A 19,882-nucleotide genomic window follows, 5' to 3' on the forward strand; every position below is an offset into this window, starting at 1 on the left:
TGACTTGGCCTAACTACTGTGAGAGATAATGGATTATAGGAAGGACTTGGCCAGGGCTCTGTGCCAGGGTGAAGAGGTGCTGAGGTGTGCAATCAAACAGGAAGAACTGAAGGCTGAAGCAGAAGGTATGATGTTGCATTGAGGTGGAACATGAATAGGTTGACTTGGCCTAACTACTGTGAGAGATAATGGATTATAGGAAGTAAAATTAGAATGAATAAAATAAAGAATAATAGACTGACTAGAGGAAGTTAAGTAAGTGCTGAATAGGGATGAATTCTGATAAGAGTGTGAGGAAGGGTTATGCAATAGAAGAAAGGTCTTATAGTGATAGGTGATAGAAAGAATTAGCAGGTTCTGCATATAGAATTAGTATGTCCTGGGGGTTGAGAGGTGTGAATAAGGACAAAGGCAGATTCATGAACAAGGACAATGACATGATGGGACCCAGACAGGATACCCCATGGTCTTCCATGTTGACAGAAACTGCACGTAGGCAGACGAATTACCAAATGCCAAACCAATCCAGGAGGCAGAAGAATGTTGGGGGCGGGGGGTATCTCTACACTGAAATGAACTGTATAGAAGCTGGGTGAGCCCCAGTATGTGTGTGTATTTCCATGGTAAGGGGAAGCACCCAACTTTGCACTGTTGTACAATAAATGTTCTTTGTTCTCAATTTTTGTCTCGAGCGAAATCTGTGAAGGTACTTCTGTTTCTCACACTACCTTCTGTAAGGGAAAGCTATAGGGAACTCACTGTTCCTCCCAATATGAAATGGAGAGATGGTTCCTCCCAATATGAAGTGTTTGTGGGGGGGGGGGGGTGATGTGGGTTTTAGAGTTTGCCTCAGGGTTACCACGAAGTGCATATCACATTGATTACCTTCTTCCATTGACCAACTTGAACTCCTGAGTCATATATCTGGAATCTGGGTAAAGAGAAGACCTGAAAGTGATAACTAAGGATTGGGCAATGTATTTTACAGGATTTATCAGCATTGTTATTCATCCCACTCACCCATAGTTAACAGATAGTCAAAGATAATAGAGTAACTAACTCGGTCAATGGGAGATAGGGGTACTTTCAGAGTGAAGTAAGATAGATGGTTAGAATCAGTGGCTAAGAACAAAGAAAGACCCTGTCTCCACTATTTGAAGCAAAAAAAAGCCTGCAGATCCTACAAATCTGAAACAAAAAATCTGGGTGGCACAGTTGGCATGTGGATGGCATGGTTAGCAACATTCTGTTACAGCGCCAGGTATTGGGACTGGGGTTCAAATCCAACGCTGTCTGTAAGGAGTTTGTAGGTTCTCCCCGTGTCTGCATGGGTTTTCCCTGGAATCTCCAGTTTCCTCCTACCCTTCAGCCTACTGGGATTGTAGGTCAATTGGGTGTAATTGGGTGGCATGGGCTTATGAGCCAAAAGGGCCTGTTACTGTGCTGTATATCTAAATATTTTCTTAAATTTAAATTTAAAAAACTCGGCAGGTCAGGTAGCATCTATGAAGAGGAACAGAGTTGATGCTGAAGGTCAATGCCCAGTTCTGATGAAGAATCTTCAGTCTCAAACATTACCTCTATTTCTTTCTCCACAGACGCTGCCTGACTCGATGAACATTTCTGCAATTATCTATTTCTGCTTCATCAATTATCCTTACAGCTGAACTCCCTGTACTGCCATACATGCCATCCTCATGTCAAAGGAAAATTTAACATTTAACCAGTTGTGACATTTTGAAAATATATACGTGTACCAAAGAAATGTCATCCACACACATAACTTGTTGAAACATCGAGAAAAGATGTTAAGTGGTAATTAAGTTTTAGTAGACAATTAAGTCATTGTAGCATGTCGAATGACTCAAAGACCTGTTGACTCAAACCAAGGCTTTTATTAGCAAAAGACTGGAGCGTAGTACATAGAGGTCGACCAGTCCAGACTGACCTGGGTCTGGTTAGGAGCAGTGCTTTGACCTGCCAGTAGGCGCGGCTACGGCTCTCAGCCAATCACTACTACTACATGTAAATATATACATTGGTGATCGTCTCCTGTACTATCACAGTCAAGCAACAAATATTCCTGTATTTTGGTTAATTTTAGAGTGACATTTGTTTGGAAATGGTTTATATAGCAACAGCTTTTGGATTTCTATGTGTAATTGTGCATATGCAAACACCAGAAGTTGTTGTCATGTTTCCCCATAGTCATGATCAATTCTCATACAGTTGGAATGAATAATAAACTTTTTTTAAAAAGCTTTAATTTTGAAGCTCAAATTTCATTATAAAGGTAAAGGTTGCATTATTGTCACATAATACTATATTTAGAATGTAACATAGATGAAATTCTTTAATTTTGTCTACCATAAGGAAGATTGAATCACCACTTTGTCAAACACCCCTCACAGAAATGAGGCCCCAAGGAAGAATGAACTCACAACCCCAGTTTAAAGTATAACAGAAACATTTTCACTTTGGTTGATCTAACAATCTAAAAATTAAACTTTAGAGAAAAATCACATTTATCAGAACCTTGAAACTTGCAGTTCTCAAAAGAGGCCATTCAGCCCATCATGTCCATTCAAGATCTAAGACCAGCAATCCCATCACACCCATCCTGCCTCTCCTTATTTCCCACACTGCTGCAACTTCAAGTCCAGTTTATTGTCATGTGTATTGAAATTAGAGGCTGTTTAACACAACTAATCTATGGCATATCCTTGGGATGTGGGAGCACCCTAAAGAAGGAGTGGTCTTGTTAATATAAATGATGATCATAATTCTGTGGTGTATTTGAATGCTCTGAATCATCTCCATAAACCCACCACCATACTGTTCCTTTTCTGAGCTCCCCCTTGCTTTAGTCTGTGGAAAGTACAGAATGAAATTGAAACTAATTTAGCTCACTTTTTCAGGGATAGTGCAGGCGATCCACTCCTTGCCATTAGCCAAGGTACTCCATGAACTGGGAGCAGGCCGCACTCAATCTGATCAACCAATCAACTGGAGTGTTGGAATAGAACTCCTGAAAACTGTGGGTGACCACGTTAACAATGGTAAATATGCTTTACAGCAGTGGTTCTCAGCCTTTTTCTTTCCACTCACATACCACTTTAACTATCCCTTATGTCATTGGTGCTCTGTGATTGATAAGAGATTGTTTAAGATGGTATGTGATTGGGAAGAAAAAGTTTGAAAACCACTATCTTAATCATACTTAATTGTCTCGTTATGTGCACAGTTTCATAAATCCAAAGGAAATGGGCCAATAATAATTTTTCTCAAGCAAAATATTTCAGCAACAATTGGGTCTGGAGCAGTGGTTCTCAACCTTCCCTTCCCACTCACATTAGCACCTTAAGCAATCCCTTACTAATCACTGAGCACTGATAGCATAGGGATGGAACTGGAAAGAAAAAGGTTGAGAACCACTGCTTTACAGGAACTTCCATGAAGAAAAATGCTAGCTCAGAGAGAGGGAAAAAGTAAATGCCACTAGGTTCAAAGTTAAAGGGTTTGGGGAATAAGAATCCCAATTTTGGGAATAAACAAGATTATTTGCTCAAGGGTATGAACATTGAAAAGAAGAGTGCAATTAGACTAGGCAGGATATTAAAGGAAAATAAAAGGGAGAGTGGGATTAGATTCAGTGAAGACTGTGACATGGATTGTGGGACGTGTAAGCAAGAGCATAGGGGAATTGGACTGAAATTCGATATTAAACGTTACATGGTTGTGCAGGATGTAGGATTAAACTGAATGAAATATCAATCTCTTCAGGAGGAACTATCAGAATATGATCATTCGGGACATTAAAATGTATTGGAGTTGTACAGAGGGTGGGATGAGACAGAGTGGTATATTAAAGTGTGATGGGAGTAAACAGGAAATAATGATTAGACTGTAAAGATAAGTGCATTGGGAGCGTGCAAGAGAGCAAACATAAGTCGGAAGACATTAAAATTTACAAGGATTAAACTGAGTTGTATGATTGAGTTGGAAGGAAAATTGTTCCCTTCTCTCTCTCTCTCTCTCTCTCATTCCAATCCACCTTCGATTCTCCAATTTTTGTCCTCTCCCCTCCTCCAGCCCTATCACCTATTTTTATCCCTGTTCTCTTGGGTTACAACACAAACACATCCATTGGTTGTATTTATCACCTTCCTTACTAAACCAATTACACCACTGGTAATCTTTGTGTTCCTGATTATCACCCTCCAGCAGCTGCCTCCATCTTCACATTCCCCTTCCCCCAGTTGACTCCATCTCCAAGGTGTTATGGGCTTCATCTGCCTTTTTAAATTTGTTTGCACTCATCACTCATCTACCTCTGCCTTCCATCTCCACCCTTCCCTCTCCCCCACCTGGCTCCACCTGTTCATCATTCTTTGACCCTCTTTGACCCGCCAATCATCTACTGGCCCCCAACAACCCTCCCCTCTCCTCTTTGTGCTGGTTTTCTTCCCTCTTCATTTTCACTCCTGTTGCAGAGCTGAAATGTCGACAATTCCTTCCCCCAACCTGCTCCCCACAGATCCACTGCTGTGTTTTTCCAGCAGTCTGTTTTTACTTGAAATCTATTTAGCTATGCTATGCAATAGAATTCGGCCTGATGGGATGCTAAACTTTGGTTTTGTAGAGTTATAGGATTATCCTGATTCGAAATTGAAAAGGTATAACAAATAAACAGAATTCTAGTGTTAGACTGGGTAGGACCGTGGTTCTAAATCTTTTACTTTCTACTCGTATACCACCTTAAGTAATTCCTTACTAATCACAGAGCACCCACTGAATTCTATGTCAGTCATAGGTGTTCTGTGGTTAGTAAGGAATTACTTAAGGTGGTTTCTGAGTGGAAAGAAAAAGGTTGAAAACCACTGAGGTAGCATAATGCAAGTCAGGAAGATTGTAGGATTAAGCTAGGTAGTGTATTACGTATATCCGGTGTGATAGGATGAGGATGAATGTGCTTAGAAATTAAATTTGTACAATTATTTTGGGTATTTATTAACTTTTCCTGACTGATGAGAGGTCACAATAATGTATTTAACTATTTCACATTTCAGGGGATCCTTGGATTAGGGTCCATTTTGAAGATCCTTCCTTTAATGAAAGCCAGAGAGCTCTTCTCCATCAAGCATTGGTCATTGGGGAAAAAGTGGAAGATCGTCCTATGGTTACTGAAATCATCCGGGCTGAGTCCCAGGGAGAGAAAAGGCACAAATGCCCAGCTTAGTGGGAAATTCTTAGGTAAGATGCACATTATCCAGAAACAAGTGGGGAAATTCATTTGGGGGCAAAAAGACAAGTTTGGAATGATTACATCTTTCATGGAATTAAGTATCAGGCACTTTTTATAATGGGCATTCAATCCAATATTGCTGTGGCTGAATTCAATTGCTCTGTCATTCTGAACCCCATTAAATTTAAGATGGAATCCTTTTTTTAAAAAAAAGCAGATTGCTTTTTTTATTTCTTAATGGAGGATAAGAAAACTGCCATTGTTGGGGAAGATTGGTTATCAACTTTTTCACTGTAGTTATGACTCACAAATTAATGACAAGTAGAACGTGCTTGGCGGGGTGGGGGGTGGGGGTACCACGTGATGGAGTAGTGGGTGGTCAGATGAAACCAGCCCTCTCCGGAGAATAAATCAAAAAGTGGGGAAAAAAAACCAAAGTTGCAACTTAAAAAAAATACAGGAAACAAGACATAAACTTTGAAAGAAAGTGGCACCGAAGAAAGAAAGAGTCGCGACAAACAGCAAAGAGCCGAAGAAGTTGCCAGAAAACAAAAGAGAAGGCCTCACCTTCATGCCGGAACTGGGAGCTCTCCTGGTAGCCCAAGCTGCAAAGCCGGCAGATGAGCAGTGTCAGGGCGAGAAGTCGCAGGGCGGACTCCAGTGATGGCTGTCCGAAAAAGAAAGTGGAAGGCTCATGCGTGAGGAGTTGCCCATGCGCAGAAACACATTCCGGTCGGGACACTGAAGAGAGCAGTCATCAGAAGCAAGCTCCTGCAAGCCCAACAACGAGTAGAGGAGGAGAAACGGCCGTGGAAATGAACTCTACATCAAGTGAAGACATGGAGCATGGACACTTGGAAGAGACAAGGAAGATACAGAAGAAAATTAAAGGTAAAAGCCAAAAACAAACAGTAGACATAAAGTACTTTGACAATCAGATGAAAGTGTTGATAGAAACATTAATGTTGGAAATCTGAGTTAATAGAGAATGTTAATAGAGAAGCAAATATAACAATTCAACAAATGGAAAATGTAATAAGGAATATAATGAAACAATGTGAAGAAGTAGAAGAGTGAAAGGTGTGGAAATGGAAATTACTGTCTTAAAGGAAAAAGTGGAAGCAAAGAGTAAAGAGGTCATGAAGACATAGGATTTATTTGGCCAGAAAACTGACATTCTTGAAAACTTTAGTATGCGTATAATATTAAAATAGTGGGTCTGACAGAAGGTGTGGAAGGTACGGTCATAAAAGGATTTTTAAAACAATGATCCCACAAATTTTGGAGACGGAAGAACTTCAGGAAGAAATAGAAATTGAAAGAGCTCACAGAGCTTTGGCTCTGAAGTTGCGGGCACAGCGGAGAACATGTTCCATCCTGGTCAAGTTAATAAAGTATCTGACAAGGGATAAAATATTAGGGCTGGCAGCCAGAAGAACAAAAGAAATTAAAAGTCCATTGGAACATAATGGGAATAAAATATTTTTCTACCCGGATGTAAGTTTTGAACTTTTAAAGAAATGCAAGGAATTTAATGCAATAAAAGACATGTTATGGAGAAAAGGTTAAAATTTTGTCTTGCGGCACCTGGCAGTGTTAAAAATATTTATCCCAGGTGGACCCAAGAAAAGTTGGAGACTTCTTTGAACAACTGACAAATATTCAACAAGGAAGAGAGTAATCGACAGAACTAAGAGACAGTTAAAGACAATATATATGTAACTATGTTTGGAGGTTAACCAGTTGATTAATAGTTGGATTATATAAGAGTTTTGTTTAAGTGTTTAGAAAATATGCTATAAATTCTCTGAGGGAGGGCTGGGGCTAGGGTGGAATGGTCTGCTCCAAAATCAGTTGACAATTGTGGATTATACCACTGCCCACAAAGTTAAGGGTGTTGTGGATGTCCTGCAGGTCAGTAAGGGCAACTCAATAAGGGGGATTTTCTCTGTTTTCTTTTTTTACAGTTTCTAAGTCTTTTTTTTTGGTTCTTAATTTTCTCAGGGTGTTTGTGTCATCATGTATAGAAAGACATGTTAAATTTCTAGATGTGGTGGGAGAAAGCGAGTTGAAGGGTCTGAGAGGGCAGTATGTAAAAAAACATGGGCTACAGAATTAATACATTGAAGTTTATGACTATTAATATTAATGGAATACATAACCAAATCGAGAGAAAAAGATTATTGACATCATTAAAAAAGGAAAAAAATAGATATAGCATTTGTACAGGAAACTCATTTAACAGAAGAAGAACATCTTAAATTGAAGAGAGACTGGGTAGGTCATGTGGTAGTGTCATCTTCTAACTCAAAGGCTCAGGGGGGTGGTTATCTTAATTAATAAAAATTTCCCTATTAAAATAGAAAAAGTAGTTTCAGACCCGGCTGGGAGCTATGTTATGATAGTATGCTAGATTTACTCAGAATCCTGGAACTTATTCAATGTATATGCACCCAATGAGAATGATCAGAAATTTATGCAGAATTTTTTTTTTACAATTAGCAGATACACATGGACACATCTTACTGGGTGAAGATTTTAATTTTAGCTTTGATCTATTATTAGATTAAACCAAGAAAAATACAAAAAAAAGCCACTAAATTTGCATTAAGTTCCATGCAAGATATGAAGATAAATAGACATATGGAGAAAACAACACCCAAAAGATAGAGATAACTCATAATTATTCTAACGGACACAAGTCTTACTCCAAGATTGATATGTTTTAACTTCCTGCCCAAATACAAGGGAGAGTCCAAGATGTTGAATATAATGCAAAATTGTTATCAGATCACTCAACCTTATGGTTAACAATTGCTCTGGAGGATACTCCAATTAAAGGATATAATTGGAGACTTAACCCCATCATGCTAAAAAGAAAAGATTTTAAACAATTTATAGAACAACAAATTAAAATATATTTTGATATGAATGCAAATTCTGTAACAGATACATTTATATTATGGGATGCAATGAAAGCCTTTATTAGAAGGCAAATAATAAGTTATACAACTAAAATCAAAAAAGAACATTTCCAAGAAATAGAAAAATTAGAAAAAGATATAGTAAGTTGAGAGAAAGATTTAATGAAAGAAGATATAGAGAAAAAAAGACAATTGACGGAGAAAAAATTGAAATATGGTACATTACAAACATACCAAGTGGAAAAAAACATAATGAAAACAAAACAAAGATGCTATGAATTAGGAAAGAAAACGTACAAAATCTTGGCTTGGCAGTTGAAGACAGAGCAAGTAAGAAGAACTATTGTAGCAACAAGGAAAGGAAATAATCAGATTTCATATAAACCACATGACATTAATGAACATTTCAGGAAATTTTATAAGCAATTATACCAATCAGAGGTCCAAGGGAAGAATAAAGAAATAGATAATTTTTTTGTCAAATATCAAGTTACCCCAGTTAGATTCAGAAGAACAAGGTAAATTAGCAAATCCCCGATGGTTACAGAAGTATGCGACACATTAATGACTCTACTAAATAATAAAGCACCAGGTGAAGACGGATTCCCCATGGAATTTTACAAAACTTTTAATAACTTATTAATACTACCCTTTTTAGATGTAATAAAATAGGTAGCAGAAACTCCAAATGTATCTGAACCTTGTAAGATGGCAATAATCACAGTAATTCCGAAAACAGGGAAAAACCCGTTGGCATCATCTTCATACATATCAATTTCTTTATTAAATACTGATTACAAATTAATCACAAAATTACTAGCAAATAGATTAGTGAATTGCTATCCGCATGTGGTGAAATCAGATCAATCAGGATTTTGTTAAGAATAGAAAGGCAGCAGATAATGTATGTAAATTTATCAATCTGATACATACAGCACAAGAAAATAAAGAACCAACAGGGGCAGTAGCTCTAGGTGCAGAAAAGGCCTTTGATAGGCTAGAATAGAGCTTTCTCTTTAAAGTACTACAGAAATTTAAATAACCAGAAAAAATTATTAATTGGATCAAAGCCCTACATAATAATCCAAAGGTTATATTTCAGATTATTTCAAATTGAGTAGATCAACAAGACATGGATGCCCACTATCACCTTCCCTATTTGCCTAAGCAATAGAACTATTGGCAGAAATGATAAGAACAGATAGGATGATAAAGAAAATGAGGATTAAAGAGGAAGAATTTAAAATTAGTTTATTTGCAAATGAAATTCTAGTATATTTAACACATCCTGAAGAGAGGTTAAAGAGGTTACATACCAAATTGAAAGAATATGGGGTGATTTCAGGGTACAAAGTTAACACTGATAAAAGTGAAGTAATGCCAATGAATATGGCAAACTATACACAATATAAAAAAGAATCCCATTTTAAATGGCAGTTAGAGGCAATACATTATTTTGGCATCAGAATAAATAATGATTTAAACCATTTGTTTAAACTAAATTATCAGCCATTAATGAAAAAATATAAGAGGACAGAGAAATGGAAAGACTTGCTAATAACTCTAATACAAAGAGTAAACTGTAGCAAAATGAATATATTTCCACAGTTACAATATTTATTTCAAACCCTACCTATTTCCGTAACGAGAATTTTTTTCAAAAATTGAATAAATTGATAATAAAATTTTACGGAAAGGAACCAAGAATAGCCTTGGAAAAGCTGATAAGGACATATAAACTAGGGGGATTGCAGTTGTCAAATTTAAATACTATTATAGGGTTGCCCAATTAAGATTCTTGTCAGTTTTTTTTTATAAGGTAGGAGAAAATCCAGCCTGGCCTAGGATGGAACTATATAAACTAGGGGAAAATGTTTTGGAACATGTACTAATGAGAAGTTAGTACAACATGATAGTTTACCAATACTACACCATATATTAAAAATATGGAGTAGAATACATTTAGAGCAAAAGTTAATAAACTATCAAATACCAAATATGTTGTTAAAACAAAACCAATTAATACCTTTTACAATGAATAATTTATATTTTAAGGAATGGTCAATAAAAGGAATTACAAGAATAAAAAAACTGTACTCTGGGCAATAACCTACTGACATTTGAACAGCTAAAAGATAAATATGGAATATTGCATGGTTCAATATGATCATACTATCAATTAAAAGCATATTTAAAAGAAAAGCTGGTTGCGGAGGGCAGTGGCTTTGAATATCTAATCATGGACTCTATGATAATTAAAAGTTTATTACAAACATGTATATTAAATTACAAGACAAAGGAAAGATGAGGCAATATACAGACCCAAACACTGTTGGGAAAAATGATTTAAACATACAAATAAATAATGAAACTTGGAAGGAATTACGTGTGGGCACCATGACAAATACAATAAATGCCTGGTATCGAATGATACAATATAATTGGCTTCACAGACTATATGTTACACTTCAAAATTTAAAAGAATGGAACCCAACGTTATCTGATAAATGCTTTCGCTGTAAACAAGAAATCGGTACAATGGTACATTCAATTTGGACATGTGCAAAAGTGAATTCAATTCAATTCAATTCTAGATCAAATTACAAAAAAACAAGACACTAAAAGACCAAAAAAAAAATTCTGTTAAGTAATATAAAAGACAAAGAATTAAAATTAAATTTAAACAGATTCCAAAAGTGATTTATCAAGATTACATTAGCGGCAGCTAAAAAAGATGCATAACAACTTAGAAAATGGAAATATAGCGGTGGCTCACAGAAATGAACAAATGTATTCCATTAGAGAAAATTACTTATAATTATGCACAATATGGACAAATTTGGGTCCCATATATAAACTTTATTGGTAACTTCAACATCAGGCCTCTGACTCTTAACAAGAAATAGAAAACGAAAGGAAATAAGTGAATCACACAATATTTAAATGACGTGCTCTCTCTTGTTTTTTATGGAAGGGAGGGGGATTGGGGAGAAAATGGAAAAAGTCATTATGTACAAAATTTGTGTAAATATTGTTAGAGATTGGTAATATTGTGACATATTAAATAAAAAAAATTAAATAGATAAATAGATATAAAAGTAGAATGTGCTTGAGATAATTTCTTCCACTTTTAATTCATTTCAAACGATTGTGGCATCACTAGTAGAGCCATCATTTATTGCCCAGACCCTAAATGCCTCTGAGAAATTAATATGAGTCACCTCATAAATCACTGTATTTCTGATTTGAACCTGGCAGGGATGATACAACTGCAAGATTTGCTTGGCCATTTTGGAAGGCAGTTAAGACACACAGACTATATGTTACACTTGTAGTGAAATATATTTCACTGGGATTCACTTGAAGTGTCCTGTACTGGCAACTGGCCCTGCCTCCCGGCTCCTCCCCCGGGAGCCTGTATATAACCCTGGTTTCCTGCCTAAACCCTGAACCCCTCTGAAACCTGTTCATGAGCCCTACCTGTGTTGTAAGCTAATAAAAACATTAATTCTCCTTCCAGTTGAGTGTGCTTTTATCTACACTACACACATAGGGGTAGTCTACGTTCACATAGTGCAGGAGAAGTAAGGGTGGCAGATTTCCACCACGAAGGTAATTTTATGTCAGAATGGAATCCTTTGTGGTCATCTTTACTTAGCGCACCTGTTGCAATTTCAAATTCCAGACTATTATCTGAATTCATAATCCATGGCTGCTGTGGTGGGACCTAGATGTGGGTCTCTGGATTATTAGTCCTGGTCTCTGGTAGCTATTCATATTTTTTCTATCTCCTTATTTCATAGTAAAAGACCATCTTGCCCACTCTGTCTGTGCTGGTTTCTGGTCATACCATCAATTACTTTTCCCAACTCATTTTTCTATAACCTATTCTCTCACAATCCGTTAACACTCAACATCCCACTACCACTTATCTATACCAGTGATAACTTAGGTAGCCCATACACTTAACAATTACCAGAAAATTACCTGTCTTTCAGATATGGGAGGAGACCAGAACACATGAGGAAACCCATGCAGTCACGAGACAAACATGCAAACTCTGCACGGAGAGCACTGGTGTCAGAACTGCACCTAGTCATTAGAGCTGTGCAGTGAACTGGGATTCACTGGTAGTGTGTTGTGTTGATGGCTGGCTCTGCCCCCATCTGCTCACATTAAACACTGGTTTCCTCCCTAAACCCAGAACCCTTCTGAAGACTACTGTGAGACTCTACCCATAGTTATAAGCTAATAAAAGCATTTGTTCTCCCTCCAGTCGTGAGAGCTTTTATTTGTGCTACAAGCTATAAGGCAGTTGAATTATCTGCAGCACCACTGGACAACAAATTTTTTCAAAAGTTTTACTTCCTGAAAAATAATTGGGGATTGTGATAGACAACTTTTAAAAAAAGGTGATTTGAGATTTGCTGTATCATGTTAATGTTAGAGAACATTAAATTAATTTTTATTGAATTTAGTTTGTTTAATCACATAATGATGCTGAAACATTACGTTAGTTCAACTTACCTAAGTGTTTTGCCGCTGATTTTCATTTGTACTCAGCATCTGATCCCTCTCGTGTCAGTGTCCTACAATAATCAGCCTGCATTGATGGATTCCAGTTGTCTTGATACCTCTTTTCCAAGGTCACAATATCCTGGTGAAACTTTTCATCATGTTCATCACTGGCTGCACCAAGATCAGCAGGGAAGAAGTCCAAGTACAAGTGCAGAAAATGAATTTTCGATGACATGTTGCACTTTATGGATTTGTGTGTTTGAAGTGGACTTAAAACTTGACAGGAAATAATAAAAAGAGGTTATCTCTAAAAAATGGTACATGATAGGAAAATGTTTTTGTGATCAGCAGACCAAAATCCATCAAATACACACAAAAATGTTAAGGAAGCAAAATTGTTGTCCAGTGTTATTGAATGAGACAGGTTTTGTTTAATTGTGGCATTCATGTAATTGAACTGTACATTTCTGGCCATGATGGAAGCCAGCATGCCTGAGCTTTTTTCCATCATTAGATATACTGCATTCCAACCAATGTCACTAATTGCAATAGTGCCCATTTTGGCCTCGATTAAAGTATTTATGAGGCAATTGCTCTATGTTGTGGCTTATCGTACTGAAAGGATGCGTGATAGAGAGAGTGGTATGGTGGTTCCAGTGTGCTTGGATGGCTGATTTGACCTTCTGCCACCTCCGTGTGCTAAGACAGCTATTTCCGTGGAGATCAATGCTATCTTGATTCTCAAGTTTCTCACAGATCTTGTCTCCCAAACTGCTACTCCCTGCTGTGTCAGCGAGGCCATCTAGGCACAGTAGTCACCGAGAAATTACTTCATACCAACTTTGATATCTTGAACACTGAGATTTGTCAGCATTGCTGCCCTTAATCAAGTCAAGTCAAATTTATTGTCATCTAATTGGACAAGTACAACCCAACAAAACAGCATTCTGCGGCCCTTGGTGCAAAACATGCATGCACCCAAGACATAACACACATTTAGACAAACATTTGCAGGATAAGTAAATATTGTTTTGTACAAATGAGTCTCACATTGTTAATGTGAGCAGTCCCTTTGGTTGTTCAGCATTCTCACTGCCTGTGGGAAGAAGCTGTACTTCAGCCTGGTGGTGCTGGCTCTGATACTCCTGTATCTCTTCCTCAATGGGAGCAGCTGAAAGATGCTGTGAGCATGGTGGAAGGGGTCCTCAATCATTTTGCACACCCTCTTCATACAATAATCATGGTAAATCATGTCGATGAAGGGTTGAGGGGGGGGGGGGGGTGGTTTAGGGAGACTCCAGTGATACTCTCTGCCATTCATGGTCCTGTGGATTGACTGCTGATCCATTTCTCTGCAGCAACCGTACCATACTGTGATGCAGCCATTCTCTCTAGAGCTCCTACATAATGGTGGCTGGTAGCCTTGCCTGCTTCAGTCTTCTCAGGAAGTGCAGTCGCTGTCGCACCTTCCTAAGGAGATGTTGCAATCCAAAATAGGCCACAAGTTAAGGAAATTCAAAGAAACTTGATTAATAAACTAGTTAATGAGCTGAATGGGAATGTTTTCTGTACTCTCAATATGCAGGTTGCTTTCATCATGTGAAGTTTTTTTCTGAGACCCTTTCATCCTGATGCAGCAATCAAACATGGAGGTCTTCTGTCTGCAGTGGTTTGGGATGATACAGATGTGGAGACCTGACTGTCGTGTTATTATTCTGTGCAACGTTGTTCAATTGAAGACAGCTTCAGATCTTGAGGAAGAGAAACAAAGTGACCAAAATCCTGAGAGCAATGTGGCAAGAGAAATGAGAAAAAGAGCAAGGCAGCCAATGCAATCCTTAACATCAAGGTATACCCCTAATTAGCCAGGAGTGCCCAGGGAATGCATAATGGTCCCTCACATTATGTTTTTCAGTTTTATCTGTACTGAATGTAGCACATCAATGAATGGCCCCCTTATGGTATAAGTTAAATAGCTTAACAGAAAATCTTTGTATTTTCTGGCAAGTATGTCTAAGTTGAACAATAATAATTTCTGCCCTCTCCTCAGATCTGTTGCACTCTGCGGATCTAAAGACTGAGTAAACCTTTTCGATTTCCTCAATAGCAATGGTGATCACTGAACATTGTAATTATAGTAGTTGAGGTTCACATAGTAGTTGAGGTGCGCATAGTAGTTCAGGTGCACATACAAACATGGCATTTTAGAAGATGTGCTGATGGATGATGTTGCTATTGAAATCCACTGAAATGGATAAGAAATGCCTTGTATGATTCCAGATGAGGATCATTCTGAGCCATTGCACCAAGTGACTAGTTCGAGATGCACAGCAAGATCAAGAGGTTTTTTGCAGCATTGCTCCATGACACAGACACTCTCGCTCTCGCAAAAGCCCAACCTTCATTCAGACTCTTCCAAGTGTGCCCCTCTTAATTTTCCTGACACACCCTGGTACACAAGGCCTCCATCCTTGCCATGTATCTCTTATTTGGTCTTTTATGCCCATAAAATTGAAAAGCATAACAGTTTGTGTGTAAATCGTGCATAAAGGTATTTTGCCCAGGATTTAACAAGATACTGACAAGTCCGATGCGGGACAGGCAGACACGGTTGCAGCGGTTGCAGGGGAAAATTGGTTGGTTGGGGTTGGGTGTTGGGTTTTTCCTCCTTTGTCTTTTGTCAGTGAGGTGGGCTCTGCGGTCTTCTTCAAAGGAGGTTGCTGCCCGCCGAACTGTGAGGCGCCAAGATGCACGGTTTGAGGCGATATCAGCCCACTGGCGGTGGTCAATGTGGCAGGCACCAAGAGATTTCTTTAGGCAGTCCTTGTACCTCTTCTTTGGTGCACCTCTGTCACGGTGGCCAGTGGAGAGCTCGCCATATAACACGATCTTGGGAAGGCGATGGTCCTCCATTCTGGAGACGTGACCCACCCAGCGCAGCTGGATCTTCAGCAGCGTGGACTCGATGCTGTCGGCCTCTGCCATCTCGAGTATTTCAATGTTAGGGATGAAGGCGCTCCAATGAATGGATGGAGCGGAGACAACGCTGGTAGAAGCGTTCTAGGAGCCGTAGGTGATGCCGGTAGAGGACCCATGATTCGGAGCCGAACAGGAGTGTGGGTATGACAACGGCTCTGTATACGCTTATCTTTGTGAGGTTTTTCAGTTGGTTGTTTTACCAGACTCTTTTGTGTAGGGTAACCACAGTGGAAAACACCTAATTGCATTTACTCTGTCAATATCCCTCAGAATTTTGTATACTTGCGATAGTACAGATTCTATCACCAATGTGTATATGTACATATGTATAGATGGTAGTGTAGGATGACTGTGATTGGCTGAGAGTGTAGCCATGCCTACTGGCAGGTCTTAAAGGATTGCTCCTAGCCAGACCAGGTAATTCTGGACTGGTTGACCTACTTGTGATATGCTCAGTCTTTTAGTTAATAAAAGCCTGGGTTTGGAACAACAAGTCTTTGGTTCTTTCGACGCGCACTACAATTTTATTAACTAAAAAAATTTTGAAGGGATGGATCATATGCTACGGCTGGAATGCCTCGACATCGACCCACAGTCAGCTACAGCCTCGAATGACTTTAAGCACTGGGTGAGATGCTTCGAAACATACTTACAGCTCTCTGATCCTGTCGTGATAGAGGACAACCATCGACTACTAATATTGATGACTATGGTGATGGTGACATTGTCCAGATACGGGAAAGTAGCAGTTAGCCCATTCTGGTCCACCATCCGGTCCATTTCCCGCTGGAAGACTGCGATGCCATTCATGACCCCAAAGGGTACCCTGAGGAATTGATACAGCTGCCCATTCACTTCGAAGGCCGTGAAAGGTCGGTCTTCTTGGCGGATCGGGAGCTGATGATAGGCCGAACGTAAGTCAATGGTGGAAAATACACAGTATTGGGGGATCTGATCACTAGGTCGATCTACTTGTGATATGGTCCAGTCTTTTAGTTAATAAAAGCCTGGGTTTTGAATCAACAAGTCTTTGGTTCTTTCGACGCACTCTACAATACTTCTATCAAATCTCCCCTCGTTCATCTACACTCCAGGGAATACTAGTTTAATCTTTCCCTGTAACTCAGTTCCTGAAGTCCTGGCAACATCCGAGTAAATAATCTGTGGTCTCTTTCAATCTCATCTTGACATTCCAGTTGCAAGTCCTTTCTACTCCCACACCAAGCAGTATGAACTCAGCTTTCTCCATTGCTGCTGACAGGGCAAGCATAATTGGAAGAGCAACATCTTACACACTGCTTAGGTAGCTCACAACCTAATGGTATGAACAATGAATGTTCCAACTTCAATTAACCTACACCCATGATGTTATCCTCGCACACACACTCACCAATACACTGAATTTTCATACCCTTATGTTCATCCCCTTTCCCTCACTGGGTCCTTCTGTCCATAATAGTTCCCATCTTGCTCCTCACTTACTGCTATACAATGCAATATTTCCTCTTCCCCTCATTCTTGAGGCATCATCCGAAAACAAAACATTGACACCTACTTTATGCCTCCACAGATGCTGCTTGTCTGCTGAGTTCTAGCATTTCGTTTTTTTGTTCCCGATTCCAGCATTTGCAATCTCTTGTGCTTTGATGATTCATATTTGCATCACTGACATTTTCTTGATGTCATTAACGAACATGAATAATACTCTTAACAACCTTTTCAACAGAAATTGGAGCAATAGTGTGCAACTTGTGACCTTTGTTTCTAACGCCTTATAAAAAAAGATACAACCAGGCAGCAAGTTGCTCTTACACATACCTGTCTTGAGTTTTCATTAATGCATAATTGCTGGCTCATGGTGACTATTCTAGACCAGTGGTTTTCAACCTTTTTCTTTACACTTACATTCCACCTTAACTAATCCCTTACTAACCACAGAGGATCTCTGACATACATAGGTACTCTGTGGTTAGAAAGGGATTACATTAGGTGGTATGAGAATGGAAAGAAAAAGATGGAGAATCACTGTTGTAGACCTGTAAAACCACCCAAATGCCACAGAGCTGTGGGAAACTCCACTTGGATAATGTGCTGGTGCCTGACAATGGTGTGGAGCCACTTGTGATACTGCATGCAGTCTATAGGATAGTTGCACTGGGGGGCAATGAGATGTAGCCTCCCTCTTCCATGATTTCCCTCAACTCCATGGCAGCCTTCTCTGCCACTATACAGTGGCTGCCAGGGCTCTTAAAGGTTATAACTCAGTTGCCAGGTTTCCATGGAGAAGGCTGTTTAAGATTAGAGCTCATATTTTTAGGCTTCTTGGAGATAAAGACATGGCATCTGTCATCTCCATGGCCAGTTGCTGTTTAGAACCATGTGGACTGCTTCATAATATTGTCAGCACAGTGAAAAGCACACTGGTGAAGTTTTAAGAACAAATATTTCCAAATTTGTGATTTTTGGACCCTCCTGGTTAGGTGTTAGGGCTAAAAAATTAGCATACTAAATAAGGGTAAAATCTAATTTCTTGCTATGTGTCTCAGAGTAAGTCTGGATTTCTCCTACAGACCCCTATAGTCTCTCCTCTGCTTTGCCACTCTATCGTGCATTTGTGCTGCTGCTTTGTGGCTGCCGTGGGGGTGTACCATGAAGGTTCAAATCACTTCCATGACTGATGTGCAGTAAAACATCAGCTGTGGAGCCATTGACATTTTGTTATTGTACTTCTTTCTGAATATAAAACACATTCACATTTCTCTGAGTCAACTTCCCAATTGTTCCTGAGGACCTCATTTAGCATTGCTGCTAACTGCAACAATCTGAGCACACACAAAAAAAAAAGTAAAACCTGGTTTCCAGTCAAATGTGTTTCCCTTCTCAGCCAGCTCCAACTCAGTTCCCAGAAAGCTCCATTAATGCCTTCTCCAGTCCTTTGTGTGTGATGAGTACAGAAAACCTCTGTCACTGAGAACGTGATTACTCGGTAGAGATGAGAACATTGGTGCATTTTAATATCAGTATTTTCCTCTGTGTATTGACTCTTTAGTCTGAACACAATGTGTACCCTAACAGTTGCATACATTATAACAATGCTAAGATTTTTTTCCAACTGTGCATTAAAGCTCCAAGGTCTGTCTCCTCACAATCTCTGCTAAAGTCACTCCCATAATTTATTGCTCCTTGCGAAAGAAGGGATCATATCAACTTTATTGTCATATGACTGCACAATTACAACCCAACTAAACAGCGTTCTCTGGTTCTTGGTGCAAAACACACACACACACACACACACAGACAAATAATACATATGTAGAAGTCTTCTTCATAAATAAATATGAAGTCTCGGATTAGTGCGAGCAGTTCCTTTGGTTGTTTAGCGTTCTCACTGGCTTGGGAAGAAGCTGTTCCTCAACCTGGTGGTGCTGGCTCTGATCCTCCTGTATCTCCTTCCTGAAAAGAGCAGCTGAAAGTTGCTGTGTTCAAGGTCAAAGGGGCCCTCAATGATTTTGCGTGTCCTCTTCAGATGATCCTGGTAGATCATGTCGATGGGGGACTGTGAGAGGGGGAGGAAGACAAACTCCAATGATCCTCTCTGCCACTCTTATGGTCCTGTGGATTGACTGCCGGTCCATTTCTCTGCAGCAACTGTACCACACTGTGATGTAGCCAGCCAGGATGCTTTCAGTAGAGCTCCTGTAAAAGGTTAACATAATGGTGGCCTGTAGCCTTGCCAACTTCAGTCTTCTCAGGCATTGCAGTCGCAGTTCCACCTTCCTGACAAGTGGGGAGATGTTAGTGGCTTCATTCGCCACCGTCCATTTGTCTCTGTGGAGCTACATCTCCTCCAAGTAAAAATGTATCAATGCTGCAAAGTCCTGGATTTACTCAGTAATCACTCTTTCTCATTGATAAGGAGGACAATGAGAAATCAGGTCAGCATCTTTCCCACAATAAAATGATCAAGAGTCTCAAGCTCGGAGCTGCCAAAAGGCACAGTACAATGACTAACAGACGACAGATTGTGCTCCTGGCACTGCAACAGTTTATGTGGGCCACAGATGCAGTGATGCTCATACAAGCTTTAATCGTGTATCCCTCTCGAGCATTATGTGAATTAGGAAATTATTTTGTGGGCTTAGCTGATTTCTAGTCTCCCCTACATCGGAGAGACTAGGTGCAGACTGGGGAGTGCTTTGTTGAGCACTGGCAATAA

At 39.3% G+C, this 19,882-nt stretch overlaps 1 protein-coding gene across 7 annotated transcripts in view; it reads left to right on the forward strand.

The window, feature by feature from the left end:
• The first annotated feature begins 7 nt into the window (after positions 1 to 7).
• LOC138748222 (thymidine phosphorylase-like) overlaps positions 8 to 19,882 on the forward strand; it is a 33,105-nt gene continuing 13,230 nt past the window's right edge. The window contains exons 1-5 of one of the 7 annotated variants that reach the window (XR_011347875.1): positions 14 to 125; positions 2,919 to 3,059; positions 5,070 to 5,253; positions 14,273 to 14,536; positions 14,738 to 14,793. Coding sequence is in view for 5 of the 7 variants with exons in the window: in XM_069908048.1 (XP_069764149.1) it covers positions 29 to 125; positions 2,919 to 3,059; positions 5,070 to 5,239 (408 nt within the window). In the remaining 2 variants the exon portion in view is untranslated. The other 6 variants (XM_069908048.1, XM_069908046.1, XM_069908045.1 and 3 more) reach the window with 6 other exon arrangements.

Source organism: Narcine bancroftii, chromosome 13 (genome assembly GCF_036971445.1).
Source record: "Narcine bancroftii isolate sNarBan1 chromosome 13, sNarBan1.hap1, whole genome shotgun sequence".
Lineage (NCBI taxonomy): Eukaryota > Metazoa > Chordata > Chondrichthyes > Torpediniformes > Narcinidae > Narcine > Narcine bancroftii.